Raw genomic sequence first — 22117 nt, 5'->3', positions numbered from 1 at the left:
AACCCCCAGGACGGCCAGCAGGGGACGCGAGATCACCACCAACAGGGGCCGCGCCCTTCCACCCTGCCTTCAGAGAACTGCACTTTCTCACCAGGGGAAGACTCCTAAATCCTGAAGGCATCAGCATGTCAGCCCCAAGGGTTTTAATTTGCTCCCACAGTGAGAAGCTAAGCTCCATTTCCAGCAGGCTTGGAAGGCTGAGTGTGATGCGGTGGAGGCTCAGTCCTGGCTGAGACGTTTTCTTATGGAGTTCAGCACTGAGGAGGGAACTCTGGCCTCTCAGGGCCTCTCACATCCTGTGCAAGATTAATGATTGGCAGAGTCTGGATCAAATCTGCTAAGTTCGATATCAGCTGGCTATGGCTTCATTTCCCAAGAAGCAGAATTGACTTCAGTCAGCGAGTTCAGTGATCTGATAAATAATCAGAGTTCTTTGGGGATCAATACTTATTGACTTGTACTGCTGCTAATAAAGCAATCTTTATCATGAAAATAAAATAAAATAAAAAGAGACCCCAGAGAATTCCCTCCCACTTATGCCAGGTGTCAGCACACAGAGGGAGAAAAGTGGGGAGACATCTGTCTATGAACCAGAAGAGGGTCCTCACCAGATGCTAATTCTGCTGACATCTTGAACTGAAACTTTCTAGCCTCTAGAACTGTATGAAATAAATTTCTATTGTTTAAAAACCACTCTGTCTATGGCATTTTGTTATAACAGCTCGAACTAAGACACTGTCACTATTAATATTAAAATCACTTTGCAGGGAAAAGATTGTTGCCTAGTATGTGTCCTAGCTTTGATTGTACTGTCCAGCTTATCTTCCACCTGTCATTTCAAGATCAGTACCCAGGGGAATGCAGCATCCAGGTTTCAGAGAATTCTGGTGCTGAAACCTTGCAGACAGCACCATCAGAGAGGTTCACTATAACCTTCCACCCATAACAGTTTCAGAGCACCTTGTCCCCGTTATTTCTCTGCCACCAAGATTCCACATCCCAATTGTCCCATAACCCAAGGACACCAGAGGGCACTCAAACAGACCTCAAAGATGCCTTCTGGCAGTCTAACAAGAAAGTTCTATGTTGACTAGAGCCAGATATCAGAAGAGACCACCAGAAGGAGAAACATAGGCAGATAATGCAGGCAAAACCTGCTTTTGACAAGAACAGAGTGATGTGGAATTATTAAGGGCCATAAAAGCCATTACTACATTATCATCCTGGCATTCACTCATTGTTTTGTTCCTGGCTTTGCTATACGTCCATCAGCATGGCCCTACCTTCCCCTCCATTACTCCTGCCAACGTATGCCAACCTGAGGTCAGGAACCATGTATATGGGATGAAAAGTGACCAACAAACCTTGATATCATCCTAATCCCAATAGCCAGTGTACTGGGATGGTGGTCAGGAGAAATGCTGCCCACTTCAGTGTGCTCTAGTTGGCACTGACCTTTTAATGGACTGGGCCATGTGTGACCATGCCCTGATTGGTTCACAAAAAGCAACCCCAATAGATTAGACATTCTAGGATATCCCTCAGAAGTTCCCTCTCAATGCTCATCCTATCGTTGCCTCATTAGAGTTTGCTGGCCACTCTCTGGCACCAACTCCTGGTTCTGGAAGATTTTGTTACCTGCCTTTGACTTTCTTGGATTGGACAATCTTCTGGATTCCACATTTTGTATTTTGTGTATGGTTGGAGCTTTGCCTGCTCTTTTGACTTCAGAATCTCTCATTGCCTCCAGCAGAGACCATCTAATCTGTGACTTTTAGCACTGCCAGTCCCCCACAGCCACATATCTCCCTTGGGATAGGGACTAAGGGGAACTTTTCTTTAAGATATGGAACATGTTTCATAGGATGGCATGAACTAGACTTTTGACACCCTAAGATTGGCAACATAATACCATGTTATGATACACTGCTGGAGAACTTTTGTTCTTTTTTTAGAGGGCAGAAGGATGGCAGAAAAGGAAGGAATATTGAAGTGATTGAGAAAGGACAGTATAGGCAAAGCATCCTTGATCTTGGACCCTGTTTCTGTTACTTAAATGTATTGAGAAACTTTTTGTTTCAAACAGACAGAATACTACAAAAGTTTCTAGATCCACTGTGAGAGGCTCAGAAAATACATTTTCTCTCTAAAATAATGATCGGCAAGCTATTAAAGGCTAACCTTCATAAGCAAAAATCCTATCCATGTGTTTTTATGTAAAATGAAATTTGCATCACAGGATAGCATGGATACATCCCCAAAATAAAATAATAATATCAGGTAACATGATGAAGATTGAAGAGGAGATTTGAAGGACAGAAATCACCAAATAGTGAGGGACTGGGGATAGTTGTCATCATTTCTCTCTGACTTAGATACGTGGGGATTCCTATTTTAACTAGCATTTCATTCACAGGATGATTTTAGTAATAATTTTGTAATGTCAGTAATGTCTTTAATGTAATTGATTTTTTTTGTGTGTAAAAGAACTGGGGTGTAGGCCAGAGGGGGGTGAGAGAATTCACCAGCGACAGAGTGGGGAGCAGAATACTTGGATTTACTCCAATACACTGCTAAAGGGAACAGAGGGTCAGACAGGAGATGTCTGCTGCTCCATGTGGGTTATCTCCCTGACCAGGATCCAAATGAGGCCATAGTGGTGATAGCACTGAAACTTTAACCACCAGGGCCACCAGGGAGGCCCCAATACTATTGATTTTTAAAGTTGATAGAGGATTTGCTATATACCTCTTATTTACTTGGCTGAGTTGTTTTTTTTTTTTTTATTTTTGAGTAGAAGAACTGGGGTGTAAGCCAGAGGTGCAGGCAGGGAGGGGCTGAGAGGATTCACCTGAGACAGAGTGGGGAGCAGAACAGGTGGATTTACTGCAATACACTGCTGAGGGGAGCAGTGGGTAAGATAGGAGAGGTCTCCTGTGCCATTTGTAGGTCGGCTCCCTGGCCAGGATTTAACTCAGGCTTCAGTAGTGATAGTGCTGAGACGTAACCCTTAGGTCACCAAGGGAGGCCCTGGGTTTATTATTATTGTATAATGCAAGTTAATGGAAAATAAGACTTATAAGGATGTATTCCTATTAGGTAACATCTGCCCAAGAAAAGCACAGTTCCAGGCATGTGTAGAACACAACATGTTATTACTGTTTGAAAAACAAACATACTGGTACATTTGATATTGAAAATGTATTAATTTCATATTTATAGTGATTCTTCCTCACACCTTCCCAATATTTATCAGAAAAATTTTTTGGTCCTTTTTGTTATTTCTCTATAGTAAAAAAGTGCCAAAAATCCCTTAATTAGGTGTAAATTTTATATCCAGTCCAAGCACATCTCTTTTTCTTTCATTCACTCAAGAACATTTAAGTGTCGCTGTGGTACAACATCAGGGTTAAGTGGAGGGAGATGGGATGGGGTGTGCAAGATTGAGTGTTGTGCAGGGAAAAGACTAAGAGGTGCTTTGAGGTCATAAAATAATTGGGGAGAAGACTGCACGCTAAGTCCTGGACTATGGTAGCTCATAATAAGCACAACAAAGAGGCAGGTAAAAAGGTCTTTGGGAGCAGCAAAGACCTTGCCAGAGGGGCCAGAGGACAGTCGTCCTACAGGACCCTGAACTACATCTTCAGAGGTCGAACTTCAGCCACACATAGACTCAAAATTCTTTCCAAAGCAAAATGCTGGCTAAAGCTCTTTCCATAATTACTCCCATAGATGATCCATCTCAAATTGTTACATGGCTTCTCTGCCCTCTCATCTCAACGTCTTCTTATGTAGTTTGCTGCACTGTGACTTCAGGATTCCATACGGCAACTAAAGAGAGGGCAGGCGATAAGGAGCAAGTGCTCACTCAGGGATGTGGCTCCTTGACAGCCCCATTGTCCTCGGCTCCACCTATAACATGGGGGAGTCTTTCTTCTTAGGATTCAGTGGCTCCACAGGCCTGGGAGGGTTGGGTAAGGGGATGCTTCCTTGTGTTCTGTTGCTGGGGGAAGACAGGACATTTAGCAAGTCAAATGGCAAAGGTAAAATCACAGTGGAAGGTTTGTCTGTGGATAAAGATTGAAGGGTGTGGAGGTATCGCAGCTGAACAGCAGCTGGGGTGCCCGATAGAATCTCAGCTGCCATCCTCAGGGACTCAGAGGCGGCCTTCTCCCCTTCCGCGGCGATCATCTAGAGAACAGATGTAGAGAAAAGCACAGTGATTTTTCTTCTTTGTTCCATAAATAATTATCCAGTGTGACTCAACAAGCAAGCATGAGTGTCCACTGTGGGGCAGGCGCTGTTAAGGGCAGAGTACACTTTCTTCTTGCTCAAGGTCAAAATCTAGGGAAACATATTATGCTATTAATTAAAATTTTAGGACAGAATTTAAGGACCCTGACAGGTTGAGATGAAGTGATAGGGGAATTATTAATTTTGTCTAGTGGACCTTGAAAGATTAGTGGGGTATCACCATAGAGAGAAAAGACTGGTCAGCGTTCTGAAGGCATGGAAGCCTGGAAGGGTGACTCCCCAAAATGAAGAGGTTAACATTTCAGAAGAAAAAGCACCAGATTCCCCACTCCAATGTCATCTTAAAGTGGACAAAGAGGACCAAACACAGAGAAATCTAGAAGCCCTCTGCCCAGATGACCACTTTCTTCCCTTTGCCTTTCATCAGTGCTTCAGTATTGACCTTCTTCCATGTCTGGGGTTTTTCTACACCACTTTCTATTCTTTAAGAGAAGCCTCTTCCCAACCCCCCAGCCCACCTACACCTCAGTCCTCAGGAGCTGTGAGCAGTCACATTTTTGCTTCTCAGGGGCACAGCTGAGTGGAGGGCTGAGAGCACAGCCTTCTCTTGGCACTGAGGGACTTGAGCCCTCATCGTGGCTGTCCCTCCAGAACTTGGACAGAGCTAGGGATGCAGGTCTGGGTGTCGTTGACCTACAGTTGACAGGGGACTGATATTGCCCAGGGGAAGATGCCAGCGTGAGAGAAAGAGAGATGAAATGTTGGACGATGCCTTGAGGAGACAACAAAGGCAAGACTCAGGAAAGAGGAGGCGCGTGCCTGAACCAGTAGCTTCAGAGGAAGAGTAGAACAGGAAAAATGCTATTCGTTAGGAGGCCATTCACATACTCCAAGAGTGATTTTAACAGAGTGGTGGGCCTCAGTCAGATTTCTCCCCACTCCGGGATGAATGGGAGGTGAGGAAACAAAGGGGAAGAGTTCACGCGAGCAGTCTTCTTTTTGGGGGGACTCAGGCATCCATATTTATTTATTATTTATTTATTATATTTTTTATTTTATATATTTTTGACATCATTCTTCATTTTTGTACAATGTATGCTTTCTCATCTTGGTTATAGTTCCCGTGAAATTCCCACCACCCATCACCCATGCACCATCACCATAGTCCCTTCCTTGGATGCTCTGGTGCTCCTCAATGAGCAGACCTAGGAGGAGGACAGGCTGCTTGGTGCTGGCTTACCCGCACTTTGGCCTGTCTTTGTGCTTCGGCTTCCACAGCCAGTGAGTGCTGAAGCCCAGCTGGCAACCTCACGTCCTTACTGAAAAAGAAAGAAGATGTGGGGGGGCCTCCCTGGTGGTACAAGGCATTAAGACAAAACCAATGAAGCTGTTTGAAGCCACTGCAGCACTAGTTCCATCCCCAGAAGGGAGCTACCCACATGGTGCTGCAGACCTCTCCTGTCTCGCCCGCTGCTCCCCTCAGCAGTGTACTTCAGTCAATCTGCCTGTTCTGTTCCCCACTCTGTCTCTGGTGAATCTTCTCACCTGCCCTCCACATCTCTGGCCTGTACCCCAGCTTTTGTATACATAAATAAATAAATCTTTAAAAATAAAAAAGAAAAAAAGAAGGTGTGGCAGGTGGGTGTGCAGCACTGCTTCTAGTGAATGTGTTAGACATGTACAGCAGGAAGGGCAATGTCTAGAGAAAATTAAACAGGCAACCATATCCAGGACCCCAGGAAAAACTTGCCAGTTTGAAGGTTTTTCTTGCTATGATTTTCCAACATAATGTTTGCTATTTTATTTTGGCTGATGCCGCCAGATAGTGTTTGTTTTTTATTTTTGGCTTGGACTGATGGACTGTTTTCCAGAAATGGAGAACTTCTGCCACACTAGACATCCATGGACAATGACTAATGACTGACTGTTGTTTCTCTTACATGCACTGGAACCCTGGAAAACATTGTCTCCTAAGGCTGCACCCTGAGACCTTTGCCACCATTGATATGGTGGGGGGGAAAGTGAAAAAGGGGAGACTGTAAGCCCCACCCCAGGGAAGGGTGGAGCTGGACAGAGAGGAGGAGACTGAAAGAGAAGACTTGGGGAAGGTAGGAGAGCAAGGAGGAGACCTGGAGGAGGTTCATGGAGCACAGAGATGTGTGAAGAAGCTGCGCTTGCTTCTCAGTCTTGGACTTGAACCAGTGACTTGGGGACAAGGAAGGAGACACTTGAAACAGATGTGGGTGAGAGATCTGTGGGGAGCTGATTCTGTATTTTTCCTTTCAGACTTGTCTGGCCCCTTCTGTCCTTTTCCTAGGTTCCCACTGAGACATGGCAAGCTAAGATTATTAGGCAGTTTTAGGGATAGTACAGGAGGAGACCTCTGAAAAATTTAGGGAGGCTTCAGAGATAAGGACAAGCAAGGGAAAGTAACCCATTCCATTAGGAAAAACAAACATGCCAGGACCAAGGACAACATTGTTAACGCTGGTCCTGGTTTCCTTCAGGTGGTAAAGGGAGGCAGAGATTGGAGAAATGGAGAGTGGTTTAATTTATGGTCACATTAGAAGGGCAGCTGTTTAACTTCAATGCAGGGATGCCCATCCAGAGGACTGGGCCATAAATTTAAAAATACAACAAATGGGGAAAGAGAAAGCTGTTAGATAAGGAATATGAAGATCCCCACTCTAGCAAATTAAGTGAGACAGCCGAGAACTGACCAATCACAAAGAGACTGGGGCAGCTTTAGAATAACGAGGGAAAAAAGGTCTATATTCCCTAAGACACGACTCCACTTTGGCTTCCTTGCCCCTCCCAGGCCTGGTTCCCTGGCCTGGGAGTCCCACTTTATTTCTGCTCTTTTCCTCCTCAATAAACTTTTTCTTCTAAACAAACCTGACCTGCCTCTTCTTACTTGCTTGCCTGAGCGTCTACAAAGTCCCTGCTGCGGCTTCGTCAGACACCAACCCATGGGGGTCTAGTGGCCGGGGCTCAGTGCTGCCCTGCAGCCTGAGATCCATTCCTGGCTAAAAGACTAGGCCTGACAATTCCGATATCACCACCAGGAGATGCCTTAGGCTTAAGACAAGCTTTTGGGCCTTAGTGGCCCTGCTTTGGGCCAACCCTGTTTGGTGGGGCATTTACCCTCAAGGGGATGGTGTTGTGTGTGAAAACTTTTAATTCTATTCTTTCTCTTCTCTTTAAAACACACTAATTGTATTAAAGTTATTTTCTAATGAAGGTCTTACACACTAGAGTATGTTTTTTCTTGATGCGGTAGATGGTAGAACCCATTTAGAGCAGGCAGGTTTGGGGGTTCTGGGGTACCCCCACCCTGCCCTGTAACAGTAGTATTACTGGTTGTACCACTCTGTGAATATGCTAAAAAACCACTGAGTTGTACTTGAAGATAATCAAAAGGAGTTTTATGTGAATTTTATCTCAAAAAAAATTTTTTTAGTTCACAGAGGGAGAGCTTAAAAGTAATTTGCCCATATGTTATAGTGGTTGGGTTTTGGCTAGGAGAGGTAATTTTTTCCTCTTCCCCCCCCCCAAACTTATGCTAATGTACCTATTCAAAGAAAATAATTTTTCAAATATAAAATTTTAAATGAAACCAAAGTAATTCCCTTTACTATAGTGTTCTATCCGGTTAATTTCCTACCCACATTTCTGTTCTCTCCACTTTGATTCCCCAAATACAGGTCACTGAATCCAAGGCGACCTGTAGAGGAAAAGTTAAGATGTCAGTGAGAGCCTCCCTCATACCTTAGCAGTATATTTCTGAAAGGATATTATTTCCCTGTTTTGTTAACTTCACACAGTTAACTTGCAAAGCATTGTTGTAGGATAAGCTTGACAACTGACTTCTTCTTTGCAGCACAATAATAGTCTGAATGAAGCTTTGATGGCAGAGGCATTCCCATCAAAGAGGCATCCTTCTCTGGGAAGGCTAGTTCAAATAAGCCCATTCTATTACCTTTCCTCTCCCCACCCTTTAAATACCTGCTCTTGTGATTTAAATTCACCAATGTGGGCCTCCCTGGTGGCGCAAAGGGTTAAGCACTGTGAAGCTATCCACAGCCAGGGAGCTACCCATATGGCGCAGCAGACCTCTCCTGTCTCACCTGCTGCTCCCCTCAGCAGTGTATTTCAGTCAGTCTGCCTGTTCTACTCCCCACTCTGTCTCTGGTGAATCCTCTCATTCCCCCTCCCCCCAACACACACCTCTGACTGGTACCCCAGTTCTTGCATGCATAAACAAATCTTTAAAAAAAAAACAAACTGAAAGACTAATTTTCAGTATGTTACTTTAAGTCACAAAGTTTGTGGTAATTTGGCATAGAAGCAGGAGAAAACTAATATGGATGGTGCCTTTGTTACTTAGTTTTCAAATGCACATTCTAGAGAACCAGTGTCTAGTCTCTCTCCCAAATGGTTTTCATCCCCAGATGCTGTCACTGCTTTCTGGTCATTAGCAGGTTTCTCCTGCTTTCCGGGCTCATGAAGGGGAGGAAAATGAACTGTGGGTCCTGGAAAGTGGGACAGGACATGAAGTTCTGCAGAAGTCCACACTCTTTTTAATTATTTTTTTTTTTGTGATTTCTTAGTGGCTATGATGAAGATTAAGAGTAGAAAATTTGGGAAGAAGGCATCACAAGACCAGAAACTGGCTCACACAAAGCCAGAAGTTGGAGGTGGGGGCAGAAATGATTATCACAGCCGCTAAACAAGCTACAAAGAAAAGCAAAGTATCCAGAGGAGGCACAGACTAAGGTGCAGACCAGGTGGGGGTATGGAGATGGAAGGCCATTGTGAAAGAAACACTGGTGCTTCCAAATTGACCTAGTCAAACCAAATATAGAAAAAAATCCTTGAGGCACCAACCCTGGAAATATTGATAATTAATTTAACAGCAGTTAACAATCCCACAAAGGAATGAACTCCTCCCGCAGAGAAGACGATATCAGGGCAATTTCTGTCTGCTAAGAGGCAGCCCTCCTGTCCGCCTGTACCTATGCAGGTGCTTCTCTTCACCGGCCTCCTCCCTTTGCAAAGCAGCAGAAGCAGATCTCTTCTAGAGAATGCCCGCCTGTGATCACACTGCCTCTCTTTTAACAAACTTGTCCCATCCAGGGCAGCTCTTTCTGCCTGCTTGTGTCTGTGCACGCATCATTTACTTCCCTTTTAATAATAAACCTGCCCTTCTGAATAGAACTGAATGTCCCTCGTGGGGAAACTCACCGCGTGCCACTGAAAGGAGAACTCTGGTGAAATTTTTCTCAGAGGTAACCCAAGGACCCCACTCTGTGGACCCAAGCTCTCCAAACCAACATCAGCTGGACAAAGAGCAAGCTTGGAGGACTGAGAACGCTGAGAAGGAAGGAACGGTGAACAAGGCCTGCCTGGGGAGGGGGTACCCTAAAGTAGAAATATGATTTTGCCTGTGGGGAAAAGGGCAGTCCAGGTGACCGCCGAACAGCGTGGATTTGTTCTACCCAAGCCCACTTACGTGCAAATATCTCCATCCCCTCTCTTCCTCTACCTTCTCAGCCTAGTCAATGTGAAGATGACACGACGAAGACCTTTAAGATGATCCACTTACAGTTTTCTTAACATTTCCATCTCTCTCGCTACCTTACTGTAATATAGCATAAAATCTGGGCTAATGGACTGTTGTCAGTAAGGCTTTTGGTCAACGTTGCAGGCTGTTAGTAGTGAAGTATTGGGGAACTCAAAAGTTATACTTGGAATTTTTGCACAGGGACTGGGCGCCCCCGACCCCTGTGTGTTCAAGGGCCAACTGTATTCCACGCAGAGGAAATAGTCTAAGAGGAGGCAAAGAAGCATGAAAGTGCTAAATGCTGGAGAAACACAGAAGCTGGAGTATTACATACACCAGGGGAGGGAAGGCAAGAGGTGAGACTATAACAATTGGGTCTTTTGTTCACTCATCTGAAAAATATTATCTGTCTGTGGTGTGACAGATCTTGGGCCAGGTGCTAAGGACAAAGAGATGAATAAAATATGACTTCTGCCATTATGGAGTATGTAATCTGGGAAAATTGATTATAATTCAATATAACTAGAATATGAAGAGTCTGGACTTTATCCTTTATCCTGTAGAGGGAAAGAGTAACAAGGAAAAGAGACTGAAGGGGGATAAAGATGAACACATTGGAGTGGTTTTTATATCCAGAACAGCACGATCTGTGTGTGCTACTTGTTCCAACTTTTTCTTCTTTCAGCTTTTATTTTCAAATTTTGTTTCTTTTCCATCAGGATCCCAACTTTATCAGTAACAAACTGGACCAAGCTACAAACATTTGGATAGTTAATTTTCTCAGATTACTGTCTGCTTGGGCCCCATCAAGCACAGTCATTATCAATGCTTGAGGTCCTTTTATTGGAAGTGCTCCTTTCAGTCAGGCATGATTCACAACTCCCTAGCTCAATTGCAGGTATTCATTTCCTTAAGGACAGGTTCCCTTGTGGGTGATAACTGTCAGTTGACTGGACCAGCGGCCTGGAATTCTGCTTTGTTCTCACCTCTCTGTGCATATGAGAGCTGGGGTGTAGGCCAGAGGTGTGGGGCATGTGTGTGAGAGGATTCACCAGAGACAGAGTGGGGAACAGAACAGGCAGATTGACTGAAATACACTGCTGAGGGGAGCAGCAGGAGATACGAGAGGTCTCCTAGGCCATGTGGGTCAGCTCCCTGGCCAGGGATCGAACTCCTGCTGCAGTGGCTGGTGATAGCTTGATAGTGCTGAGACTTAACCCCTTGTGCCACCAGGGAGGCCCTCATCTCTCTTCTTAACACCTCTGGCAATGTGTGGTAAGAATCAAAGCCAACCCTAACCATGCCTGAGGGTGCTGAGCTCAGTGCCTCTAGGCTAGATGAAAGTGCTCGTCTCTCTCCCCTAATTCCAAATCAATTTTAGAGAATTTATTGGGAAGTTAATCACAGGGTCTGTGATATCTGACCCTCTTTTTTATTTGAAAGTCTTATTTGCATGCCTCATCATTTAACTTTGCTTGTTTTTCCAATCAGACTGAAACTGGTTCCTCACCACCTTTGTATGCCACCAAGCCCTCCTATCTATCTCTACCACCTCTGCCAACTCACACTCCCACCACTTTGTGATATGAGGGCCTTTTACAATAAGTCTAAAGCCACCTGAACAGAGGTGAGAGCAAAGACCGGCAATGAATGACTAACCACACCTAAGACCATGATTAGCTGAGGTAACCTCTTAACCCCATCATAGCAGGCAAGATTCAATAAATGACCAATGGAGAAGTGAATAAAAGATATTCAATGTTAAATTTGTAAGTACCTTTACATCTTGAGCAATGCTCTTTCTCTCTAGAAGGATTTCAGTGAGGGATCGATGTGCCAGGAGACGCTTCATGGTGGTTTGCACGAGGAATTGGACAGTTTTGGACACGTGAGCAAGACGGCTGAGGAGGAGAGAGGCATTTTCCATCCGGTAGTAGCAGATGGCATCTATCTCCATTATGAACATGTCTTTGGTCACAATCTATGCAGAGAAAAGTTTGAAGGAAAGGCTTGACTGCTGGGCTTTTTTCTCACGTGGGGACAGAGGAGATGAATGTGTTGAAAGGGCATTTTCTCAGAGTAAGTTTGTAGCAAAAAAAAAAAAAAAAAGAGTAGTAATTACACCCTTTGCTCAAAATAGACATGTTTTTGAAAATTATGTTGCTTTATTAAACACACTAAAGAACTCAGAATTTTAAGGAATCGTTTTACAAAAAAAATCAGTGAGAATTTTCTTGTATGAAAACATTCAGTTGATTGAATGTCAGGTCTTCTTAAAGTGGTGCCCAAAAATCTGCTAAAAGAGAAGCACATTCTGGGATGCCTGGGGACTAATAGTGTACTGTTTGGTGGTTATACACTAGAGGGCAAATAAGTGACACGTTGAAAGTCCTAAAAGATACACATTCTCAACATTTCCATTTTTAGACAGTTATTAAGAATGTAGCTGATAGAATGTTATTTACAGCATCATAAAATTTTTCCAATTTTATTATTGGAAATTATATTAGCAATAGGTATTGGTTGAGTAAAATATCAATAAAATGAAATCCTATGTGCTCATTTAAAACAAAAAGGTAGAAGTATAGCTAAGATGGTCTCACTAGATTGTTGAGTGGAAGAAGATATGTCAAAATATACATATAGGAGAATACATATTTACATATGTAGGATTTGAAAAGTCTGCAAAGATAGATACCCTCAAAATATCAACAAAGTCTACAGTGCCCGATCTCATCAAAATATTAACACTGGGCTTCCCTGGTGGTGCAAGGGGTTAAGACACAACCTATGAAGCTATCCGCAGCCACTGCAGCACAAGTTTGATCCCCAGCCAGGGGATCAACATGGCACAGCAGCCCTCTCCTGACTCACCTGTTTCTCCCCTCGGCAGTGTATTTCAGTCAATCAGCCTGTTCTGCTACTCTGTCCCTGGTGAATGCTCTCACCCCCGACACCTCTGGCCTGCACCCCAGTTCTTGTATGTATAAATAAAATTTAAAAATATTAACATTTATCTAGAATAGGATTATTTCTTTTTACACTTTCTTATCTAGAAAAAAACCTTATTTTCTACGTAATTTCTATTACCATAAAGAAAAGGGGAAAACCTCAAATTGGAAGCTGGGGAGACAATTTTAAAAAGCTTATAAATCTGAATCACTGCTAGAAAAATCTAGATGTTATCTCTTTTCTTAATTTTTAATTGTGGTAAAATATACTTAATGTCAAACTTACCATCTTAATCATTTTTAAGCACAGAGTTAAGTAGTCATAAGTCCATTAACGTCATTGTGTAAACAATTTCGAGAACTCTCTTTCTCTTACAGAACTGAAACTCATTAAACAACTCCTCATTCCCTCCTCTCCTCAGCTTCTGCAACCACCACTTTCTGTCTGAATTTGACTTGTCCAGATACCTCATATTAAGTGGAATCATATAGTACCTGTCCTTTTGTGACTGGTTTATTTCCTTCAGCATGATGTTTCCAAGGTTCATTCATGTTGTAGTGTATGTCAGAATTTCCTTCCTTTTTAAGGCTGAATGCGATTCCATTATAGCTATATTCCATATTATGTTTATCCATCCAAATATCAATGTACGTTTGGGTTCCTTCTGCCTTTTGGCTGTGTGAATAATGCTGCTATGAACAAAAACCTACAAAATATCTCTTCAAAATCTTCCTTTTAATTTTTTGGAGTAATACCCAGAAGTGAAATTGTTGGATCAAATGGTAAATATATTTTTAATTTTTTAGGAACCCCCACACTGTTTTTTACAGTTTTTACATTCCCACCAACAGTGTACAAGGGTTGTAATTTTTTATGTTTGCTCTACACTTATTTTTCCTGTTTTTATTCTTTATAGTAGCCATCTAATAGATTTGGTGTGGTATCTCATTGGTTTTGATTTGTATTTTTTTCTAATGCACTCACTAAATCTAATTTGTGATGTAGAGTGTCTGATCAAGTGTTTGTTGGCCATTTGTATATCTTTGGAGAAATGACAATTCAAGTCTGTATGAGTCAGAATCAAATATGTGTGTGTGTCTATACATACATAATATCCATCATCCATCCATCTAACATCTATCTATCTATCTATCTATCTATCTATCTATCTATCTATCTATCTATCTAATTGAGATGTTAAGGAACTGGCTTGTTCAGCTGCAGAGACTGAAAGTCCAAAATCTTCAGGGTAGATCAATAGATCAAGGAATAGCTGCTATTGCAGCTAGGGTCTGAGAGTTGTCTGCGGGCAAAATTTTCTAATCCTGAAGGAGAGGTTAGTCCTTTCTTAGGCCTTCAATTGACTAACGAAAGTCCATCCATATTATGGAGGGTAATCCTTCCCCAAAGTCTATTGATTTAACTGTTAATCTCACCTAAAAAATACCTTCACAGCAACATCTCAATGTGTTTGGCCAAATAACTGGTCATGGCTTAACAGAGCCGACATACAAAATTAACCATCATGAAGTCTTTTGCCCATTTTTAATTGTGTTCTTTCTCTTTTAGGGGGTAGTCCCTTCCTTCACTCTCCCTCAGGGTACCCTCTCCTATCCCCTGTCAGCTGTTTGTTTTCTTGTTAAGTTGTAAGATTTCTTTATATATTCTAGCTATTAATCCTTATCAGATATATTATTTGCAAATGTTTTCTCCACTCCCATAGGTTGCCTATTCATTCTGTTGATTGTGTCATTTGATAGATGGAAGTTTTTGATTTTGATGTAGTCCATAACTCTGCTCTTCTACTTTGGAGTTTAAACAGTTAAATGACCCGGTGCCCTGAGCCAGAATTGGTGGCTCAGTCATTGATAATGTACAGGAAAAGCAAACTCCATCATTTGCCTTACCTCATGAAAGGGTATTTCCAAGGTTTGGAGACGAAGATCAACCTTGTGGTAGGTGTCCAGGCAGGGCAAAAAGAAGAAAAGGCCTAGAAGAGGTGGGGGAGGGAAGTGACAGGTGAATAGAATTTGTGCATATTATAGTAAGTGAGACAAGTCAAACTAGTAGCAGACTGGAAAATGCAAATATCGTGAGTCGAGCTATTTTACATAATCTAAGGTCCATGTTGCCTATTGGCATGGGTTGAAAATAACTGGCAAATCGATGGCTGGAGGGTGAGGGTTGAGGAGGCAGGGTGGGGTGGGTGTCAAAAAGATGCTTCTTACCAGGACCTTTGGCTCTTCCAGGAAGCAGGTGTCCCAGTCGGAATATAATTACTCTCTCATACTCCTGTACCACCTAAAGGGAAATTTAATACTCTTATATCACTTTAAAAAAGAAAAAAAAAGTTTTCAAAAGGACTTAGTTTAAGAGTAACCATAGGTTATAGAAATCTTTTGTTTTGAAACACAAGAAAATACTTCTGTTAATGCTTAGCTTCCAAAATGTACATTTAATAAGTGTATCTTTTAGGACTTTCAACATGTATTACTTATTTGCCTTCCAGTGCACACCCAGCAGGCAATGCATTATTTCAGTGGCCTCTGAAATAGTATGTTGGCCATATTAACATTTAAGCCCATGGGCAGAATTTTGATTAAAAGAATCATGATTATCTAAAAACGTTTGCATTTTTTGGACATGGGAAGGTCATCAGTCCCTAAAACAAAGAAGTCATAGTACACTTATTAAAAGGGAGACAGGAAAATTACTGCACACTACTTTAAAAATAAATATCACTTTCTGGTTCAGTGAATATCTGGGTTCTCTGCTTACATACCATTAGTTTAGTTGGTCTAATTTGTATATGCGGAAATAATTACAATAGTAAATATAAAAATGTATAGAGAAAGCAAATGGAGGAACTAAATAAATTTTAGTCTATATAAAAGAATGAAAATAGAAAAATAAAAAACTTCAATTGAAATAAAACTTGATTCTTAAAAAAATCAATAAAACTGAGAAATATTTAGCTAGACTAATTTTTTTAAAAGATTTATTTATTTATGCTTACAAGAGCAGGGGTGTAGGCCAGAGGTGCAGAGGGGGAGGGTGAGAGGATTCACCAGAGAGACAGAGTGGGGAGCAGAACAGGCAGATTGACTGAATCACACTGCTGAGGGGAGCAGTGGACAAAACAGGAGAGGTCTGCTGCGCCATGTGGTTAGCTCCCTGGCCTAGGAATCGAACTCGTGCTGCAGCAGTTGAGGACTGCTTGAGCTACAGTGGTTGGGGATTGCTTCATAGTGCTGAGACTTAACTTCTTGCGCCACCAGGGAGGCCCCTTAGCTAGACTAATTAAGTAAGAAGTGAAAAACTCCAATTTTCAAAAGTGGAGACTAGCAGACCACTATTGTCCTTACAGAATAAAAAAATAAGAGAAAATAATATGCCAAAAACTAGAGAACTTAGATAAAATTATATAGAGACACAAACTATCAAAATAACTCAAGAAGGAAAGAAAAAATGAAAAGACCTGAAAGTAAAAAAAAATTCAAATTAATGTTTAAAAAATTCTCACAAAGAAAAGTTCAGGACCAGATGCCTTTTCTGGTGAATCCTCTCAGATTTTAAACAGGAATCAATACTATTCCTTTGTTCCTATTTTTCACAAATTCTCCCAAAAAATACCTTCCCTATTCATGAATTACCCTAATACCAAAACAACATAGAGATATCACAAGAAAAGAAAACTATACACTAGTATCTCTAGTGAATATAGAGGCAGAAATCCACAGCAAACTACTGGCAACATAAATCCAGTAACATGTAATAAGGGTTATAGACCCTGATTGAGACTTATGCTAGCAACACACAGTTGGTTTAACATCCAGATGAATGAGTACCTGTATCAATGGAATAAAGGGCAAATACCACATAATCACCTCATAGGTACAGAAAAAGCATCTGACAAAATTTAACATTCTTTCATGAAGGAGGAGGAGAACAATTTGTGTGAGAAGAGCAGCCATCAACAGCCCCAGCAGCATCCATAGTGCCCCAGCCGAAGGCTTACTCTTCCCTGGTAGCCCCACCAATGACTAAGTATGGCAGGGATCCTGGGGCCTGGCCACTTCCGCCCATCCTGAGACTCCTTTAGGAGCCAAACTTTGCTCTGGAGTCCCCTTCAGGTGGATCAAGACTCTCTGGAAGTTGGTGCCTCCCTGGTGACGCAGGGGTTAAAGACAGTGCTATCAAGCTACTGCCAGCCACTACAGCACCAGTTTGATCCAGGCCTGGCCAGGGAGCTACCCACTTGGTGAAGCAGACCTCTCCTGACTCACCCGCTGCTCCCCTCAGCAGTGTATTTCTGTCAGTTTGCCTGTTCTGCTCCCCAATCTGTTTCTGGTGAATCCTCTCACCCCACCACACCTCTGGCCTGTACCCCAGTTCTTGTATGCATAAATAAATAAAATCTTTAAAAAGAAAGACTCTTGAAGTTGTATCATGGTCTGAGGCTCTTTCTGTCCAATCCTTCCTCCCCCTTCTCATAGCACAGGTCACTATTGTCTATATCATAGTTGCCAGGTGTTCTCTCTCTTGCCTTATATACCTCCCAATAAATACTTTGCACTTCTAATTTGATTTGTTATTTGCTTTCCTACCTGACACAGGTCTTCATTTACTTCAGGGACAGGCATGTATTCTTGATAATTATCTCCCTAATTATCAGACCCAAACTGTGCCCCAAAGATGACTGTCAGTTCTAGTCTATGGAAGTACCTCAAAAGTTCCCAGGAACTGTGAGTAATGAACAGCACGATCTACATGTCCTTATGTTGTCAAGTGCAGATACATTTACACAGCCCCTACCCTGAAGGCACTCTCAGCCATGTTTTTAGGTATCAACAAATATTGCACCTGTGTAAGTGCTAGGAAGGATGTTAATGCAATGTGGAGTGTGGGCCCAAGAAGGGAATGACAGTTTGTGGGGAGTCAGAAAGGTTTCACACTTAGACTTGAGCAAGATCTTAGAGGAACAAGTGCTCTCGGGAAGGTGAGTGGGGTGAGGGGTGTTCCACGCAGAGCAGCTGACACATGCCAACATACAGGAGTAAGAGGGGGCCTGTGTGGCCAGTGAGAGGCATCAGTAACTCTGTAACTGGGCCTTAAAGTATCTCACCTTTATGCAGAACCAGATAGAAAAAGGGAAGGTCACAATGATGAAGAGCAGAGATATGAGGACAAGAAGCCACTCACAGGCCCCTAAGCCAGAGGACTTGGTACCTAAAAAAAAAAAAAAGAATTATTATAATGGAACTTCACTAATATTCACTGACTAGTGCTTATTAGTCCAGGCCCTGGTACTAGGTCAGAGCAATGTGTAAACTTTGCTGGAAAGTTTAGGAAGAGCTGGGTATCAGCAAGGTCAGTTCACAGGCCCAAGGCATTGTCTGTGTGGAGGGGTGTGAGCTATTAGAAGGGGAAGCAGGCTCCTGGAAAGACAGGAGTGGGGTACACTGGAACAGCCCAGGATCTGGGCAGAAGGTCTGGGTTACAAGTTTTGGCTCTACCTTCTCTGTCAAATAATATTTAGCTAGGTGCATGACCACTTTGAACCTCAGTTTCCTCATCTATACAATGGAAATGCTGTCTCATAAAAACCATCTCAGGGCCTCCCCAGTGGCGCAGCGGTTGAGCGCTGGGTTGCGAAGCTGCCCGCAGCTTCTGCAGCGCCGGTTGGATCCCCGGCCGCCGGGTGAGGGTCCCACATGGTGCGCAGACCTCTCCTGCCACCCACTGCTCCCCTCAGCAGTGTATTTCACCAGTCTGCCTGTTCTGCTCTCCCCTCTGGCTCTGGTGAATTCTCTTACCCTCCCACGCTTCTGACTGTACCCAGTGCTTGTATAAATACATAAATAAATAAATAAATCTTAAAAAAAAAAATCTCAGACCGATCATCATAGTGATCTCATGAAATATTTTTCCTCTCACTGACATAAGGAAGAAATGACATAGACATATAAAAAACACTGAGCTGTATTTTTCATGCATCCAGTGTTATTTGAAGGCTAGTCTTCCCTAAAATTACTTCTCCATATCTTACCTGCCCCCATGTCTAAAATTCCTCCATTAGAGCCCCTTTGCATTAAGGTGTGGATTCCTAGGCAGTCTTTGAAAATCATCTTATGGGGTATTATAAGTCCATTATTGATGTGATCATGTGATCAGTAACTAGTGATGAGGAACTAGAATGCACCCCCTATTTACTTGGGTGATAAATGAAATGGCATCAGGGAAAGCTGACCTCAAGAACACAAGCTGCTTGGGGTACCGTTCGGTTTACATGGTGTTTGGGGCCTGGCACAGTGCTTGACACAATATAAGTGTTCAATAAATATTTGTTGAATAAAGAAAGGAAGGAGAAGTAGATAGTGAGGATGATTGAAACGGAAATTATCTGGTAATCTCAACAAGTTTAGTTTCCAGGTACTGGAAAACTGGCCATGGGGACACTATTTATCAGATTTAAAATCTCACAAATTTACAAGTTTGCAGTTATAAAATTAAAAAAAAAAATCCCATAAAGGACTAACAATGACTAAACATCAGAAATGTTGAAAAGCCTAATTTCATGGGATGGGACAGAGAGGGATAACTAATTAATACTGAAATTTTTACTTCCATGCCTGGAAAATAACCAGAAAGACTCACAAAAATGGATGTGCATATTACTTGAAAAGGGTAGATATGCAAGATATGCAAAACTAACATCAGCTCTAAATACCATAATATGGCAGCTCTCAAAGGCTGTCCCACAGAACACAGTTCCATAGCGTGGTCCACAAAGCAAGCAAGTTTAGGGAATACCATGTACTGAATCTGACTCCTAGAGCTCCTCAGTGTTTTTTGGCATATTGAAGTTTAGAGAATCCCTGCAAAAAATCTTGTCTTTTTTTAATCTAATATTTCCCAATGTTTTCAATGGAATTTATTTCACATTCAATCTACTTTAGGAAATACTGCTCTATCAACATATTCATTTTTACAATGTTCATCTTGAGAGCAGGAACAGTGTTTGTGCCTCGTTTAATTAGTTTATAGATACAGTTCATTTGGTAGTAGTAACCTTAGCAAGTAAAAATAAATATATATTTTTTTAATTTATGATGAAATTACATTTTTCATGTCAGGAAAGGCCTCAAAATTCCTTCATGTGATAGTTGGAGATATGGGGCCTCCCTGGTGGTGCAAGGGGTTAAGAAGCTACCGGCAGCCTCTACAGCACAAGTTAGATCCCCGGCCAGCCAGGGAGCAGCCCACCTGGCGCAGCAGACCTCTCCTGTCTCACCCACTGCTCCCCTCAGCAGTGTATTTCAGTCAATCCACCTGTTCTGTTTCCCACTCTGTCTCTGGTGAATCTTCTCACTTCCCTGCACCTCTGGCCTGTATTCCAGTTCTTGTATGCATAAATAAAACTTTTTAAAAAATAACGGTTGGAGTTATGAGCAGAAAACGAGTATCTATACCTAAAAATCTAACATGAAGTTTTACTCATAGAATTTTCTTCTCTTGGAGTGAGTTCCTTGAATATCCAATTTGTTTGCTTTAAGTGACTAGTGGAACATTAAACGTTAAAACAGGCAGAACATTTGACTATGGCATAATCTGAGACTTTCCAACATTTGGTAAAGTGGAATTCCTTTTTGTTCCTCCCAAGTCTTAAGTGGCCTGGCTGTGGGAGTGCGGAGCTGAGTTAGGAGAAGGTGACTTTGCTGCCTCTTGCACCTAAGTTTCCCCTGGGAATGGCAGAAACCTCTGGAGCAAGGGTTCAGCACTGTAGCCTCATCTTTAACAGAACTTCTCACCCTGCTTCCCAGCTGTAGTTCTTGGGCAAGCCACTCAACTTCTGGGCATTTTCTTCATCTCTGATATGGGAATAATAATATTCAGTAGAACATTTAGTGTGTGCCTGGAACATAGCAGAAGCCGGTCCTTGCTTTCCCGACCCTTACGGAGGTGGCCCAAGTCACAAATTGTTATGAGATTTCTAACTTGAGCATTACTGTAGAATTGAACCTAACAAACCTTATATGACCAAAAGTTTTTGACTGATGAAAGGGCATCAATTAGGTAAAATATTAGCATTTTAAGTTCATATTATCTATGTCCCAACCTCAGGAATCTCACAAATAACAGCTTTCAGTGAGCCAGTCTATCCCCAGTGCTGAACCCCAGGAAATGTTAACATTTCACAGCCAGCAGAAAGCGGAATAACTCACTCTCCCTTATTAGTTTTCTTTTAAGCCTCCCTCACCCCACACTTATGGAGTAATGCTTTTTTTTTTTTTTCTTGCATTCGTTATAAAAAGGTTTGGAAGCAAATAAATCTGTTCCTGAATGTTGCTGTACTTGCAGAATCCAGAGACTCCTTTCTTCCTTAGTCCAGCTTTCCTCTCTCTTTCGGCCTGCAAGGATTCTCTCTCTGAGTATGTTCTTTCCTCCAGACTCTGGACAAAGAACTTTGGATGCTTCTCTCCTTTCATCCTCACAGCTACCCTTTGAAGTAGGTACTGTCCTTATTCTGGTTTGATAGATGGCCCTGTCTGTCCTGGCATGGCCAGCAAGGAAGCTGAGCTGAGATTTAAACTCAGGTCTGGGTTTTTTTCAACTTGGCACTGCTGCCTCTAGTTTTTAGAAAGAATGATCATTCCAAAGAAAGTGTGAAGTGCTTTCAGGTGGATAAGGAAAGAAGCAGCAGCTACACAGCCACATGAGGTGCTGGATTACAAAGCCCAACCACATGGTCCCTACAGTGATGAGTGGTCCCAACCTGCATCACGTTCCCACCTCCTACCCACAGCTGCTATTTGTACTTCTTCAGATGCATTTTGGTGCTCAGCACCGCTTGGTGGATACTAACTCCTGCCTCTCGTTGCCTGGAAACCTGTGCAGGTCCAGCAGGCTGCCCTGACTTCGGTGGCTCTGGGGCGCAATGACTCATTTCAGCTCCTCTGACCTCCCTTCATACCCTAGAAAAGGCCTCTCTCCCCGCAGGTCCCCGACCTGCCCACTGTACCTTCCTCTGGCCGCTCGCTCTCCAGCAGCGCCACCACCTCAGTGCCCTCCTCTGCCGGGCCCCGCACCTCATCCACGTCCACCACGGTGGCTGCCCGGGCTCGGGGCTCCGCGGGGCTCCCCGCCCGCGCTGAGGCTGGACGGTCACGGCCCGCATCCCGGCGCTCCCGACCTCCGCCACCTCTCTCGGTCTTTGTCCTCTTGTTCTCCTTTTGGGGGGACCCCCCGCTTCTCCGGTGGGGCTCCCTGGAGGAGCTCCGCGGTCTCCTCTCCATCCTCGGATCGGCGGGGCTCCGGCAGCTGGGTCCTTGCAGCGTGACCCGCGGG

At 43.0% G+C, this 22117-nt stretch overlaps 1 protein-coding gene across 1 annotated transcript; it reads right to left on the bottom strand.

The window, feature by feature from the left end:
- Positions 1 to 510: 510 nt before the first annotated feature.
- Positions 511 to 22117, bottom strand: NPHS2 (NPHS2 stomatin family member, podocin). Its single transcript, XM_037506378.2, has 8 exons — positions 21792 to 22117; positions 17895 to 17998; positions 14998 to 15070; positions 14677 to 14759; positions 11595 to 11798; positions 7923 to 7978; positions 5495 to 5573; positions 511 to 4191 (listed from the first exon to the last, which is right to left on the bottom strand). The coding sequence occupies exons 1-8, from the start codon at positions 22063 to 22065 to the stop codon at positions 3913 to 3915; spliced, it is 1152 nt and encodes a 383-aa protein (XP_037362275.1). The 5' UTR covers positions 22066 to 22117; the 3' UTR covers positions 511 to 3912.

This window comes from Talpa occidentalis, unplaced genomic scaffold (genome assembly GCF_014898055.3).
Source record: "Talpa occidentalis isolate TD23 unplaced genomic scaffold, MPIMG_talOcc4v2.1 talOcc4.12, whole genome shotgun sequence".
Classification (NCBI taxonomy): domain Eukaryota; kingdom Metazoa; phylum Chordata; class Mammalia; order Eulipotyphla; family Talpidae; genus Talpa; species Talpa occidentalis.
The sequence above is the reverse complement of the archived record's forward strand: the minus strand, read 5'-3'. Positions and strand labels throughout refer to the sequence as shown.